This window comes from Anabas testudineus, chromosome 17, assembly GCF_900324465.2.
Source record: "Anabas testudineus chromosome 17, fAnaTes1.2, whole genome shotgun sequence".
Classification (NCBI taxonomy): Eukaryota; Metazoa; Chordata; class Actinopteri; order Anabantiformes; family Anabantidae; genus Anabas; species Anabas testudineus.
The window spans coordinates 9,744,660-9,757,492 of NC_046626.1; the positions used below are offsets into that span (position 1 = coordinate 9,744,660).

General features: G+C 41.1%; 1 protein-coding gene across 1 annotated transcript in view; it reads right to left on the reverse strand.

Moving 5' to 3' along the window:
- Nucleotides 1–7,958, reverse strand: part of LOC113171646 (voltage-dependent calcium channel beta subunit-associated regulatory protein) — a 12,943-nt gene extending 4,985 nt beyond the window's left edge. Inside the window, exons 1-9 of the mRNA XM_026374154.1 lie at nt 7,883–7,958; nt 5,092–5,163; nt 2,367–2,512; nt 2,141–2,202; nt 1,862–2,024; nt 1,595–1,775; nt 1,345–1,488; nt 357–555; nt 15–219 (exon numbers count right to left, since the gene is read on the reverse strand). Coding sequence (XP_026229939.1) covers nt 15–219; nt 357–555; nt 1,345–1,488; nt 1,595–1,775; nt 1,862–2,024; nt 2,141–2,202; nt 2,367–2,512; nt 5,092–5,139 — 1,148 coding nt within the window. The 5' untranslated portion in view covers nt 5,140–5,163; nt 7,883–7,958. The remainder of the gene's footprint in view (nt 1–14; nt 220–356; nt 556–1,344; nt 1,489–1,594; nt 1,776–1,861; nt 2,025–2,140; nt 2,203–2,366; nt 2,513–5,091; nt 5,164–7,882) is intronic.
- Nucleotides 7,959–12,833: the final 4,875 nt, after the last annotated feature.

The following is a 12,833-nucleotide window of genomic DNA, read 5'->3' on the forward strand; positions in this document are numbered from 1 at the left end:
TAGTAGAAATGTACCTGCTGAGGAAGACTGATGACATGGGTAAAGTTGCAGGGTGAGACAGGGACTCTGCAGAGAGAGACTCTAGGCCACTTCTCTGTATGGGAGTGTGTGGGAAAGATTCGATGACTTCATCTCGAAGAGGAGAAGAGTCATCTTCTGTGTGATCAGTAGTTTCACTTGCTGCTCTTTGTCTCTGGAACGGCCTTCTCTTGGGGGATCCTGGTAGTAATTCACATGAAGAAATAGCTCTCTGTTTGATTTCAACGTGTCACTTCTCATGCAGTTTTTTATTCTAATATTATTCTTTTACGAAGTTAGACAACTCTTACTCATGCATCTACTACATTTATCCAAACCTTTGGCATCCAGACTGGCAGCCCGGTGGCTGCTGTCGAACTTCCACCTCTTGAAGTAAGGTCCGGCTCCCTCTAGACTGGCGTGGCGTCGCAGTTTAGAGAAGAAATGTAGAACTGAAGTCTGGCCTGGAGCATGAGTCAACTCTCCTCTCATCCCCATTTCGCTGTCAGCATCTCCCCTATCCCCGATAGCCTCCATCTGACAGAAGAGATGAAGGAAGAGGAAGAGGGAGGGAGAGGATGAGGCATTTAGCAGGGGTTGAGGCAGACAAGCTGAGATGAATTGTGACGGGCAGAGGCAAACCCCTCAGGGGACAGCAGTTTGTCATATTGTCACTCAGTTGTAGTGATGACTGATGTCACGACGTATCAGTAGGTTTGAGCCTGTGGCAGCTGCTTTTCACAGCTCTGTTTATGTGTGATACGAGTGGATCATTCCAGACTGAATAATCTGTCAGTGAAAAAGTATTTCTCCAGTAGCGTGAATGCTGGATTCAAGGAAATTTTTCTGATTGGCTTGACTGGCGAGTCTTTGCAAAAACAGATTTTAAAAGTGAATTTCTATTCACCATTACTGCTGTTCTGGGTCACTGAAGGCTTCAGCAGCAAGTTTTACCACATATTTCTAGTTTTTTTAACCTGAGAGTGGTGCTAGATGAAGTCAGATGATCACCAAAGTTATTACAATTCATCTCAACGGGTGATAAAACTGTCTGTACACAGTTCAGTACTAGTTATCAAGGCTACAAATGTCAATCTTATCATCAAGGTCATTGGGATATGTCATCCATGAACCACAAATATCTGTACAAAATTCTACAACAACCCATCAAGTACACTATGAAATATTTCATTCTGGGCCAAAGTAGTTCACAGATCACGTGACAGACTGACACTGCGTCCCACAGAGCTGTGCTGCCAGCACCGTGACCTATGTGAGCTTATTCGAGATAATTATCAAAACAAAGTGAAAAAAGGCAAAACCCACTGTCTGGGACCGCGTGCGCTGTGTTTTCATAGCTGATAACCCCTGTCTGGGTCTCTGGTCTAGGATGATGGAGTGGTGTGGGTCTCCTGGCAAACCTCCACTGAGGCTCTGACCCACCCAGTCAGACATCCTTCTCTCAGTAGGCTGAAGAAAGTAATAAACACAGGACAGAGAACAATCCTCATTTGTTGTTTCTGTCAAATTAAAGTCTGTGACCAAGGCAGAACCAGAGAGACACTTCACACTGTACCTGGTAGATGGTGAGGGGCAGGTTTGAAGCTGCCGTCTCACTGATGTTGATGGTGCTGCTCTCTGTTGAGTCACACTCCATAATGGTGAGGATCTTCAGGTCACATGGCGCTGGTGGCAGGTGAAGGTGGGTCAGTCGAGCTTTTTTCAAGTGATGGAAGTCCCCTTCAGTCAGAGTATACCTGAAGAGGAGGATAAAACCCTCATCACCTTAATGCTTCTCCAAACCTTCTGTTAAAAACCCACCATTATCTCGAATAAACTGTACCTGCGTCCTTTGTCCTGAGTTGTCTTCTCCTGTTCATAAAGTGCAGATTCATTGAAGGAGACTCTGCGGCCAGTTGATCCAGTGGAGACAAATCGTTCTGACTCTCCATCGTGACAGCTTGATGCTGAGAGAGCGTCAGATTCATCCAGACGAATGGTGATCTCTAAGTGACAAAAAGGACAAGGACAAACCGAGTGAGAGTAATAACGGTGTTAGTGACGACAGTGGACCAGAATACGTGTATTGTACATATAAATAAAAAAAAAATACAGCTCTGACCTTGGGTGGGCTGAGAATCTTCAGCATAAGTGGTATTTGTCTTCTCAGGGTCATCGCTCGCTCTGAAAGAGGGAAACAAAAATACCATGTCACATCCAAGTTTTTACTTTCATATTCATAGCCGCTTTAATCCACCGCTGTCCTCGCCACGTTACCTTACGTAATCCCTGTGTGTTTGCAAAATGAATGGGCCCACGCACTGTGTCACTCAGTAAGAAGCACCCACCTGGAGTAGCGTCTTCCACCCATGCAGCAGCGGTGACAGAAGAGGAGCAGCAGGGAGAGCAGGACCAGCATCCCCCCAGCAAAAAAACTCAGTAGCACCAACAGCGGCACATAGTTCTCCACCTGGCCCGTCGACACAGGCACATCCTGAGGGGGTGAAAGAGGTGAAGTTAGGACTACAACATGAAATTGACATAATATTGTACAATTTGTTAGTGAAAATTATTACAAAACAAAAATAAAAATGAATAGTATATATAATATTTGGCTCTTTAACAGCTAAATGCTCTGCTATGCTCACCAGTTAGTGCCTGATTCTTCATATTTTAAAATCGTGAATATAGGACTAGGACTTTTATTTTTACTATGGAGTACTTCTTCTACCAATTATTTTATAATACAAATGTTTGAGTTTTGTCTTTTGTATCAAATATTGCAGGGTTATAAATAAATATTATTATTTATAGTATTTTTACATACAATAGTTTTGTAAAGTTAAGTTAAGAATTATTTGGGATTCATAGCAAATTGTGATTTTATCTCTAAAATGTAAAACCAAAAACTGCTCAGAATGTAAGTGTTTTCTCTTAACTTGGTGGCAAGTGACTAATATTTTTTTATTATTATTATTTTATTTCACACATATTTTATTTCACCATTACAATATAAATACATAAAAATAATACTGATTATTATTAAAAAGTCAGGAGACTTTCCTTCAGTGACCCTAAAGCCTTTTTTCTCATCTCAGACAGAAACATGCACATAACATTTTAATTTTATTCAAAATGCTTTTTACTCAACTCAAAGAGAAAACTGCTTTTATTCACTGAAGAGTAAAAAAAAAATCTAATAAACAGAAACAATATCAGCTCTTTAAGCCCATGTCAGTCAAACCTCAATACTGACTGTACTCATTATAACTCATTCCTTTATTAGCACGATAAGGATGAAGCTGATATATCTCTGGGGCTAGTTTTGTGCTTGTGAACTCAGTATCTGTGTTATTCGTGCTGGGACAGTTATTGATTTTTCTCAGTAGCAACGAGGAATCTCTTTGTTGCAATATGCTGTCAGCTAAGTGCTGTAATATTTAATAAGAAGGGAAATTAACACTGAAGGACTCTGTTAAGCCTAAAGTCCTCCTGTTATCTACACAACCATATACATTACATCCTGCTCACACACACACACACATATAGAGACAACACAACTGCCCTCTTCTCTACTCTCTCTGATTAATACTCTCAGTCTTGGCTGAGTGAGCCTGGGGATGCTAATCGAAACGTCAGCAAGACCCTTAATTCAATTTCCAAGCTCTTCTCAATGAGGGGGGAAATGTGGCCAACGCAGGCTAAAAATGGAAATCGGAGGAGGAGGAGGCCGAGGAGGAGGAGGATGCAGACGCACATGAGCAATCCCCACACCAGACTTTCCTGGCTCTTCCTATGATGTCTGTTTAAAAGGAGAAAGGGAATAATTGGGCCTTTTCACTGCCGCATATTGAATATTCATCTGTTAAAACTTTTAGCGTTACGCAATATATATGAAGATGTGGGCTTTCTTTTTGCACGGCATTGGAGGAGAAGCACAGAACAACCTTTGGATGATGATGCAGCAGGGTCGGTACAGAAAACCCCGAAGCCTGCTGCTGGCTGGATGTGCAGACACTAAGGATTATTGGTTAAGCTGTCTATTCTTTTTTTATATATTAATTGTTTAATCTATAAAATGTCAGAATAGTAAAAAACATTCCCAGTATACTGTAGGTTCATTGTTTACCACATGATCTTTAAAGATCTGAGGTTGTTTGCTCAACAGTTCACAGTAAAGGTTCTTTACTAAGTCAAAGCACCAGTCGGTCTATGTCATGTTTAATCCCGAATTCAAAATGATCACGTCGCAACACAAAAGAGATGGAGCTGCTGAGTGGAAGAAACTGTCATTTTCTGCCTATAAAACCATATGCACAAGAAAACATGCTTCAGGCAGGAACACGTCAAACTGAACACACGCATACAATGAATGCATGTTGTTTTAAATTGATTCGATTCTGACGTGGCCTACATTAAGCTGAGGCCTGTATGGAGGAGATACACTCACCAAATTATTTTTAGAGACGAATGTCTGCTCATCTGTATAAGACTAACAGCTCCTTCACTGTATAGCGACACGCACGTATTGATACACCCACAGTTACATGCATGTGTGCAGTACACACACACACACACACACACACACACACACACTCACTGGATTTGTCAATGCATCTGTAACTTAATGAAATCTGCTGTTTTCACAGGCTCAGCCAAACAGGAAGAACAACACAATCAATGAACTGGAGCAGCAAAGCCTCTCACCAGTTTTCAGGTCATGTTTCTGAAACACACTGTAGAGGCAAACAACGGTTAATTCTGCCTCCGCAGAGGCAGCTTTAAGTGTCCAATAATCACAGCTGCTGGCTCAGATATCCCCACATCCCCCAAAGGCACACAAAGCCAGCACACACACAGTCCTGGTTTTGAGTCAAATCCTCTTTGGATACACATCAGCCTGTCCACTATGGCTCTACCTGGGATATATAATACCTGCTACTGAAACACTGAGGTGTTAACTCAGCTTCAGCTTGAATCCTAAAGCACTGCCGTGCCCAGAAACCACAAACACTAGATGATGTGAAAGTGTGGACAGTGGATGGTGTGAGGAGTGGGCGCAGTAATACTCACGGTGGCATTCTCAGTCAGACTTGTCAAAAGAGGCAAATCATTGCTCATGATCCAGGTCAGCGTGAGTGAACCCTGCAGAGGATGAAGAAAGTCAGACAGAGGTGCTCTTTCTAGACACTAACACAGTTTCTGTGATTGTCTGCAGAGGATATGCAGGATACTATTAATGTTTTACTAGTCAACCCATAAAAAAATTGGAATATTGTCAATAGTGTGATATCCAGAGTATGTCAAAGAGCTGCAAATACTCATTTCCGCTCCAAATGCATTTTAATCAGCAGCTGAAAATAGTCCCCGGAAAATGTACTATTTATTCACATTAGAGAAAATTTGTGTGTGAAGCTGCGCAAGGAAATTCTTGAGGTTTTTTTTTTTTTTTTTTAAATAGCAGAGCTGTAGATCTGTTGACTGCTTTTGAAGATTCACATCTTCACTATAGGCTGAGAGCCACAGACAGACTGGGTGAATCAGGAAGTAAAGTGATCCCAGCTAATGACAATAAGTACAATTAAGGATTTTCAAACATACAATTTCAGCCCACTAAGATTATAAAAAGAATTAGAAGATGGAAAGAGACTTTTTCATCTTCTCTATTTGTTATCCTAATAAGCACAGAAGGAATGGTCTCCGTTATTGGACTGTAACTGGTTTAAAGCTGTTACATTAAGGCTCTAAAAATCTCAAGCACTGAGGCATTAAGTGGAGCTAGTCAGTGTTTTAATACTGTTTCTGGACATTTTATTTCAGTTGTACAATTAGACATGGTCAATTTTTAAGCCTTGTTCTCATATTCTTCAAGTCACCATCTCCAAATATTACTATTAAGAAAAACAGACACATTTCACTAATAGTAACCGGAACTTTGTTTAAACAACACTGAGAATTATTTCAAATTAAATAGTGAGATGAAACTCATTTAAATTTGCACAACTTCATTTGCATTTCTAAGGCGGTCAGAGTCGTACTTGGGGGAATTTGGATCACAGTAATATCCTGGCTACACTTCTGACTGCAGATAAACTGGGTTGGAGGACTAGTGAGTGTCACAAAATATGTCCTAACCTCCTCTAACAACTCCAGACATTTGGTTTGTAATGGGCAGTTGAACAACAACATCCGATCCCTGTTCTGTTAAATATATAATTTTCCTAGTCCCTAGCAAAGATAACCCTGATGGCATCAATACATGGGGGTTATTGTCTTTATAAACCTGTCACTGGGACTAGTTGAACACTGGTCCCGTCCCGTACGATGCTTCTTTTTGGTACAATGACTAAGAATCACGTACAACAAACTCCCACCTCAGACTCAAAATCTCTGTCAAATGATTGTTTTGTGTCACTGAGCGCTTTTGAGGCCGAGACAGAGAAAATGATGTGTATTAGCAGACAGTGAGAGCCAGAAGAGTATGGCTTGTGTAACATCAGTCCATGACTGCATCCCTCACACTGCCGCACATTGCCTCACCATGAGAGACTCATGTTTTATGTAATATCTGAACAGCTCAAGGTAACTGCGTGAGGACGGATCTGAATAGCAAGAACGCTCTGATAATAGCAAAACACACACACGCACACTGCACAACAACATCCAATCCTGGTTCTGTTCAATTTAGTGAGTGTCAGTGGGTCGTTTTGTCCTCATGGATGATTGTGTCTTGAGGGTTTCTCTCTCACTCAGACCGAGCATTTTTACAACACGACAGCAAACAGCAGCTTTGCAGATGACGGCTACAAAAATGCTGTGACGTTATAAAATCTGTGGAAAATCTGAACAATCGAAAATTTGCCTTTTTGTTGTTGTTGTTGTTGTTTGTATTGTATTTATTTCCTCTTCTGTATTTTAACATGACTGCAGCGCACCTCAGCACGGGGAACACGTCAGTCTTCAGTTAAAGTGGTTTAAAGCCACTTCGTGAAATGAAATGACAATATTTTATCATCACATTGTATAAGATTTTTAGCTTTTACTGTAATAACTAACCTTTCTGTGGACAAATGTACAACATCCACTCATCAGTCTGATGGCTATGTAAGCTTTTGTCTATTTTTTTTATGTGGACAAACAATGAATCTCTACTTAAACACCTAATGTCGTATTGAACCTGCAGTTAATACTGTCAGAGCAAAGTCAGCAGAACTGGTTTCTTCATTAGATTTCTGATGTAGAAAGAAGAAGAAGAAAAAAGAAATCATGATGGTTCAGTTATTACAGTGTCATGCAGTGAAGTGATCAAAACCACATTTGCTTTTAACTGAGACGTTTCCAAACATAACTGGGTTTGAATTTGGGGGAAATATGATAAAATAAGCAGCAGCTATAAAATGCTCACACAACAGGCTATAATATTATAGTGCAGGGTGGATTAGGTTGGTTACGCTAATTATTGTTTTACATTTGTCCCACACTGACCTGCATCCCGGTAATAGTGGCTGCAACAACAGTGACCTCTGGTCTCCATCATCATTTGATTTGTCACGAAATAATGACGGTAAGAGGAAAACACTGACCCCGACTGGTGGACAAAAAGAAATGTGTGTGTGTGTGTGTGTGTGTGTGTGTGTGTGTGTGTGTGTGTGTGTGTGTGTGTGTGTGTGTGTGTGTGTGTGTGAGCTTCCACTGACATGTTACAACCTCGCATCACGTCTCTCTTTAAGCACATCACATCCATCAGACACACAGCAGCATACAGTGCACGGAGTGAGGAGGAGGAGGAGGAGGAGGAGGGGGGGACGGGGGTCGCTGCGCATGTGACCGAGTGCTGATGTGCTCCAGATGTGCTGTATCTTACGGTCTATGCGGGCGGTGTTGAAGCAGCTTCCCCTCCGCTCTGTGCAGGCGGACTACAGCGAGCCGCTGCAGCCGGCGGCGCTCAGCAGCAGCAGCCTCAGCATCAGCAGCAGCAGCATCTTCCGCTCTCCTCCGAAAACCCGTCGATCAAGGCTGTCCCACATCTCCGCGTCGTCCGCTCTCTGCCTGCGGGGAATGACACACCGTTAGTCACCCGGGAGCCTTCGTGTGCCGGACACGGGGGCTCCGCCGCGGCCACTCGCTACACGTCTCAGTAAATCAGACGCTGCGGTGATGATCTATCGAGAGCCGGCCGTGTCACCTATCCCACATCTTATATAATGACATGACATTACACCGTGAGCACGGCTGGATGTGCACTGACTGTGTGGTGGTGGTGGTGGTGGTGATGGGAGCTGGACACAGATCGGACTCACCCGGTTGTAGACTCCGTTTGAAGCGCTGCACAGGCTGCCTGCCCCGTCTGCATACTTTAATTTGGGCTTCAAATAAAGACCGTAGTTATGAATGAAACCACACGCGATTAGACACGCCCACCGCCCGCTCCCGACGCACCACGTGATCGGCCCCGATGACGATGATGATGATGATGGTGATGATGTGAGATGGAGGAGAAAACCCGTTCTCATTCACAGAAGGGTGGTCGCTCATGAATGGCAGCTGCTGACTGAGCGATTGATGGATTAGACTGTTACTAGCGTGGAAACACGCCGATTCTACATAAAGTGTATTTCACGTTTTGTTTTCTATTTGCTTCTTTTCATTGTGCATGTGTTTCCTTGTTGCCAGATCAAGACGCACAAAGACAGTGGGATGGGTAATATCCTGTTTCACCACCTGGTGGCAGCGTTGCACCAATGTTTTCAGGTGCACTTTGTTTAAAACGGAAGTTCTTTGTCTCTCAAAGTCAAATCCAGTGATGGGACCACTCCCAGCAAACCTAAATTAAAGAATAGTTTAACATCTCTTTAACTCAGCTGAAGTAATGAAACACTGTGTTTCGTCAAATTACAAATCTGCGGCCAGGTGTTCCTGCACCACTGTACAAGATTTAATTGTATGAGAAAAAGTACAACTGCATTGCTTCATATTTATTAGATGTAATACATTTTTTTATAATGAAAAATCACAATTGCACTGAACCAATGTGATTTTTCTAAAACTGCATACCCACAGTATGATCAAATGTAAAAATGTGTAAAATGTGATTTCCTGGTTTTGCACATGTATTGACCCAATGACCTACATTAATAATCTTTTAATATGACTACTATGTCTGTATTGTGCACTGGGGGTTATATGTCATGGGAATTTTGGAGAACTCGAAAACAGGTTTCTACTCGGTTGATTAGTTTCCACTTTGGAAACGAAACTGTAATGCTCTTTATGTGGAATGAATTTGTTTGGGGACCAAAGATTCAGAGGGTCTGTTTTAGTCTCAGGTTGCCTAAATATGAAAGTGATGACTGATTGACATTCAATATGAACTGATATCATTCAGTTTAAGTCATTTTCATTGTTATTTATCCTGTTGTGTATTTATTTCTACAAATGAAAATGAAAAAGGAACATCATTCACTACAGCGTCTAATCTGTACCTGTATAGTAACAGAACACAGAGGGACAGTTAGTCTGAAGTAAAGAAGAAGCCTTTCCCCACAACTTTAGAAAACTGGATCAAACAACAGCTGGTTGTGTGACAGAAATAACATATGACCAGAGGTTTAACTTGAGGGGGAGGATTCAGTTCACAACAACAGAATGACCTACATGTATGTACTGACGTGTCACATCTGATTCAGGAAGGTCAGATGTGAATGTCATGTGTTTGTAAAGGTTTAGGGCTTTTCACGCCTTCTCATGAGATGCATTATTTGGGACTTTTTCCACTTGTTTAAATAAAAGGTCTAATTTACTGAAAGTGGCTGAGAGCACCCTTTAAACATCTGAAACACAGCACATGGGTTTCATGATCTTGAAGCTTGTTTGTACAGTTTAAAAGGAAAAAAATGTTGCCAGCTCTTAATGTCCTTGTAGATACACTATAATTAAACACCCATTAGCTGCACTGCTCAGACCTTTAAAACATGTGGGGGTTCAAACCCATAGCCTGCTAGCTGTGAGATGACAGTGCTAACCAGCGTGCCACCTTGTTGCCTCTGTAATTATCTGAATACCTTTCGTATCTACATGTATTATAGGTGTATGGTAGAAGTACAGGAAAAGGTGAAAGTTTTCTTCATAAAAATCATAATGATCTCATGCATAGCTGTCTCTTTGCAAAGCTCCTGTAACCCTGCAGATGTACTAATAGACGTTGATATTTTCAAATGTCAAATTAGAACTGTTAGTGTCACTCCCAGCCCTTCACTGCAGTGATAATAGCTCATGTTAAATAGAGTTGATAAAAACAACTGATTTAATTAATAATTAAATTTAATTATGTTGCTTACATACTGTGTAATTGCGTAATATGAAAATGTTTTTACATTTTTACAAGTTAAGTCATCCTGTAAATGTTTAAATAACTAGGTGCCTTGGTTATTATTATTTCTGCCCCAGCTGTTTTAGGGTGAATGTGAGGATGTGTAAATCCTCTGTTCAGAAGATCATCATGTAAACTACTGAAACTGAATGGGTTAGGCTCTTTTAAACTGCTTTTAGGACAGCACCACTCCTTTTGAAATGAATGGTCTGATCTGAGTTTTATGCTGATTTTATAAAACCATTCTTTCTTTATTCTGTGATGTGTTGTATGTATTGTATGTACTTTCCTGCTCCGTTCTTTGTATTTTTCAATTCAATTTCAGTTCAACCAGGGTCAGGCATTAGGCTATAAATGTTTTGGTATGTGGAACTGTTCCTTCTGGTTCCGATAAAAATAAACATTAAGTAAATAAATTGTATTTTGGGGTCTGCTGTGCTGCGTGGGTAAACAGATGGTTGGGCCAAAGACAGCTATTAGGAATTCATTCAATGCAACGATTGGGGCAGATTCTCACTCCAAGTACGATTAAAGACTAATGCATTTAAGATCAAGATGAAGAACCAGTAATACAGCTGCTTTTGTCTCCAGGGACTCTAAGGTGTAACATACCAGAAGACTAGAACATCTGGGAAATGATGTTGTAGGAGAGTGAGGAATGTGGAGGAGAACATGAACAGTGTGTGTGTGCATGTGTGTGTATGTGTGTGTTCTGCTCGATGGTTGACGTCAGAGCTGCGTCTGTGCATGCTCTGGAGAGCAGGACATCCTGTGGAATTGTTCTCAGCGAAACCCGAAGAATGTAAAGCAGCAACCTCTCCCTCCTCACTAGTCTCAGAGAAATGTTTTTATGCTGCCATGGAAATGTTAGACAGAAGTGAGTGTGGGGGCGAATCAGGGGAGGACAGGCTCTCCATCACAATCTGCAGAGACATCAAGTTCATCGAGTGACTTAAAAGGAGAAATGACCAAAAAGGGGTCAGTGTGGGATTTCTTTTGAATTCCAGTGAAGACCATCAAAGATTGAGATGGGGTTAGGGTTTTTTATTTTGATTCACTGTTATTAGTATTATATATATATATATGCATGTATATGTATATATGTATATATAAATAAATGAGGGGGAGCAACAGAAAAGGAGAGAATGAATAGATGCTGTTTTGTAGGCTGGTTGTTTTCAGACACAAAAGACAAAATGAGACAACTACTACATGTCTGTATTTAGGAGAGTGTGGAGAAGAATGAGTGGGGGGTGAGATGAGGGAGGAAGGAAGGTGATAACAGAGTGGAATGACTCATGCTGGATAAAGCAGGGGTGTTGTGGGTGCAGCTATTTTTAGCTGCAGTGAGGAGCTGCGCTTCTCTGCTCTCTACGGCTTCCTACGTCACATTACTCCAAGCTGGTCCTCTCCTCTGTGCATCATGTGACAGGTGCAGCCCGAGGTCCTGCTGTGGACCAGAGGTGGGAGAGGAATACTAAACAGATGAGGATGCGCAAGACTGCAGAACACAAAGGGGTTGACACTTCCTTCCTGCACTCCCTACCAGTCACTGACAGCATCCATACTTGTGCACATAATGGACTGGTCAGGATGTTTCCCTGTCTTCAGCCTCATGCATGACGGGAAAAGCTTCAGCATATGACCTTGTAAAGGAAACAGTGAGGAATTGGAAATTGGCTTTAAATTCTTTACACACTGAATTAGTGAACATGAAGTATTTATTAATTCTAATTTGTTTTAAGTTTGGAGCTTAGTAAAATTATTTATTTTACTTTATTTCTATAAGCTATTAAGATTACAAGCTCTTCTTTACTGTAGATTTTAGCTAAACATGTCTTAAAATGTCCAGAGTCGTATATATTATTGTAAATCAATAAACATTTTGTGATATCCATCCATAAATATGCGAGTCAGCAATGAAAAGTAATTTTCAAGCCAATGGTTGTTAGTGCATATGAATGCATTTGAATCCCCTTATGCAAAGACCAGAAACTTAGGAAATGAAGGAGATTGTTTGGTTTTTCAAGGTGAGTCACCCAAAGAGCCTAGTATCCTATATAATTCAAGATAGAGCTTATTATTTTATGACTGTTAAGCTGCACAAATTAATAAGTGATACTGTCTCACACACATGCAGATGAGTTAGTGTGTGTCATGTCAGAAACCCCCCTACAGTGGGACAGGGTTGCTGGTGATCATCTAGGAGATACATTATTTTCTACATGTTATTTCTACATATTAATGGAGCTTTTGAGTCACTGTAGGATTACTAATTAGTAATACTATAAATGAACGTCTGACATTTAAACATCTTGTAATCTCTGCACCTTGTAATTGAGAAATCAGATAGAGATTTTGACATGATGACATCCTGTACTAAATGTTGCTGCGCTGTGCAGATTGCATCACTTTATGAATGGCGAGTGAGGAACCGAACTGGGTG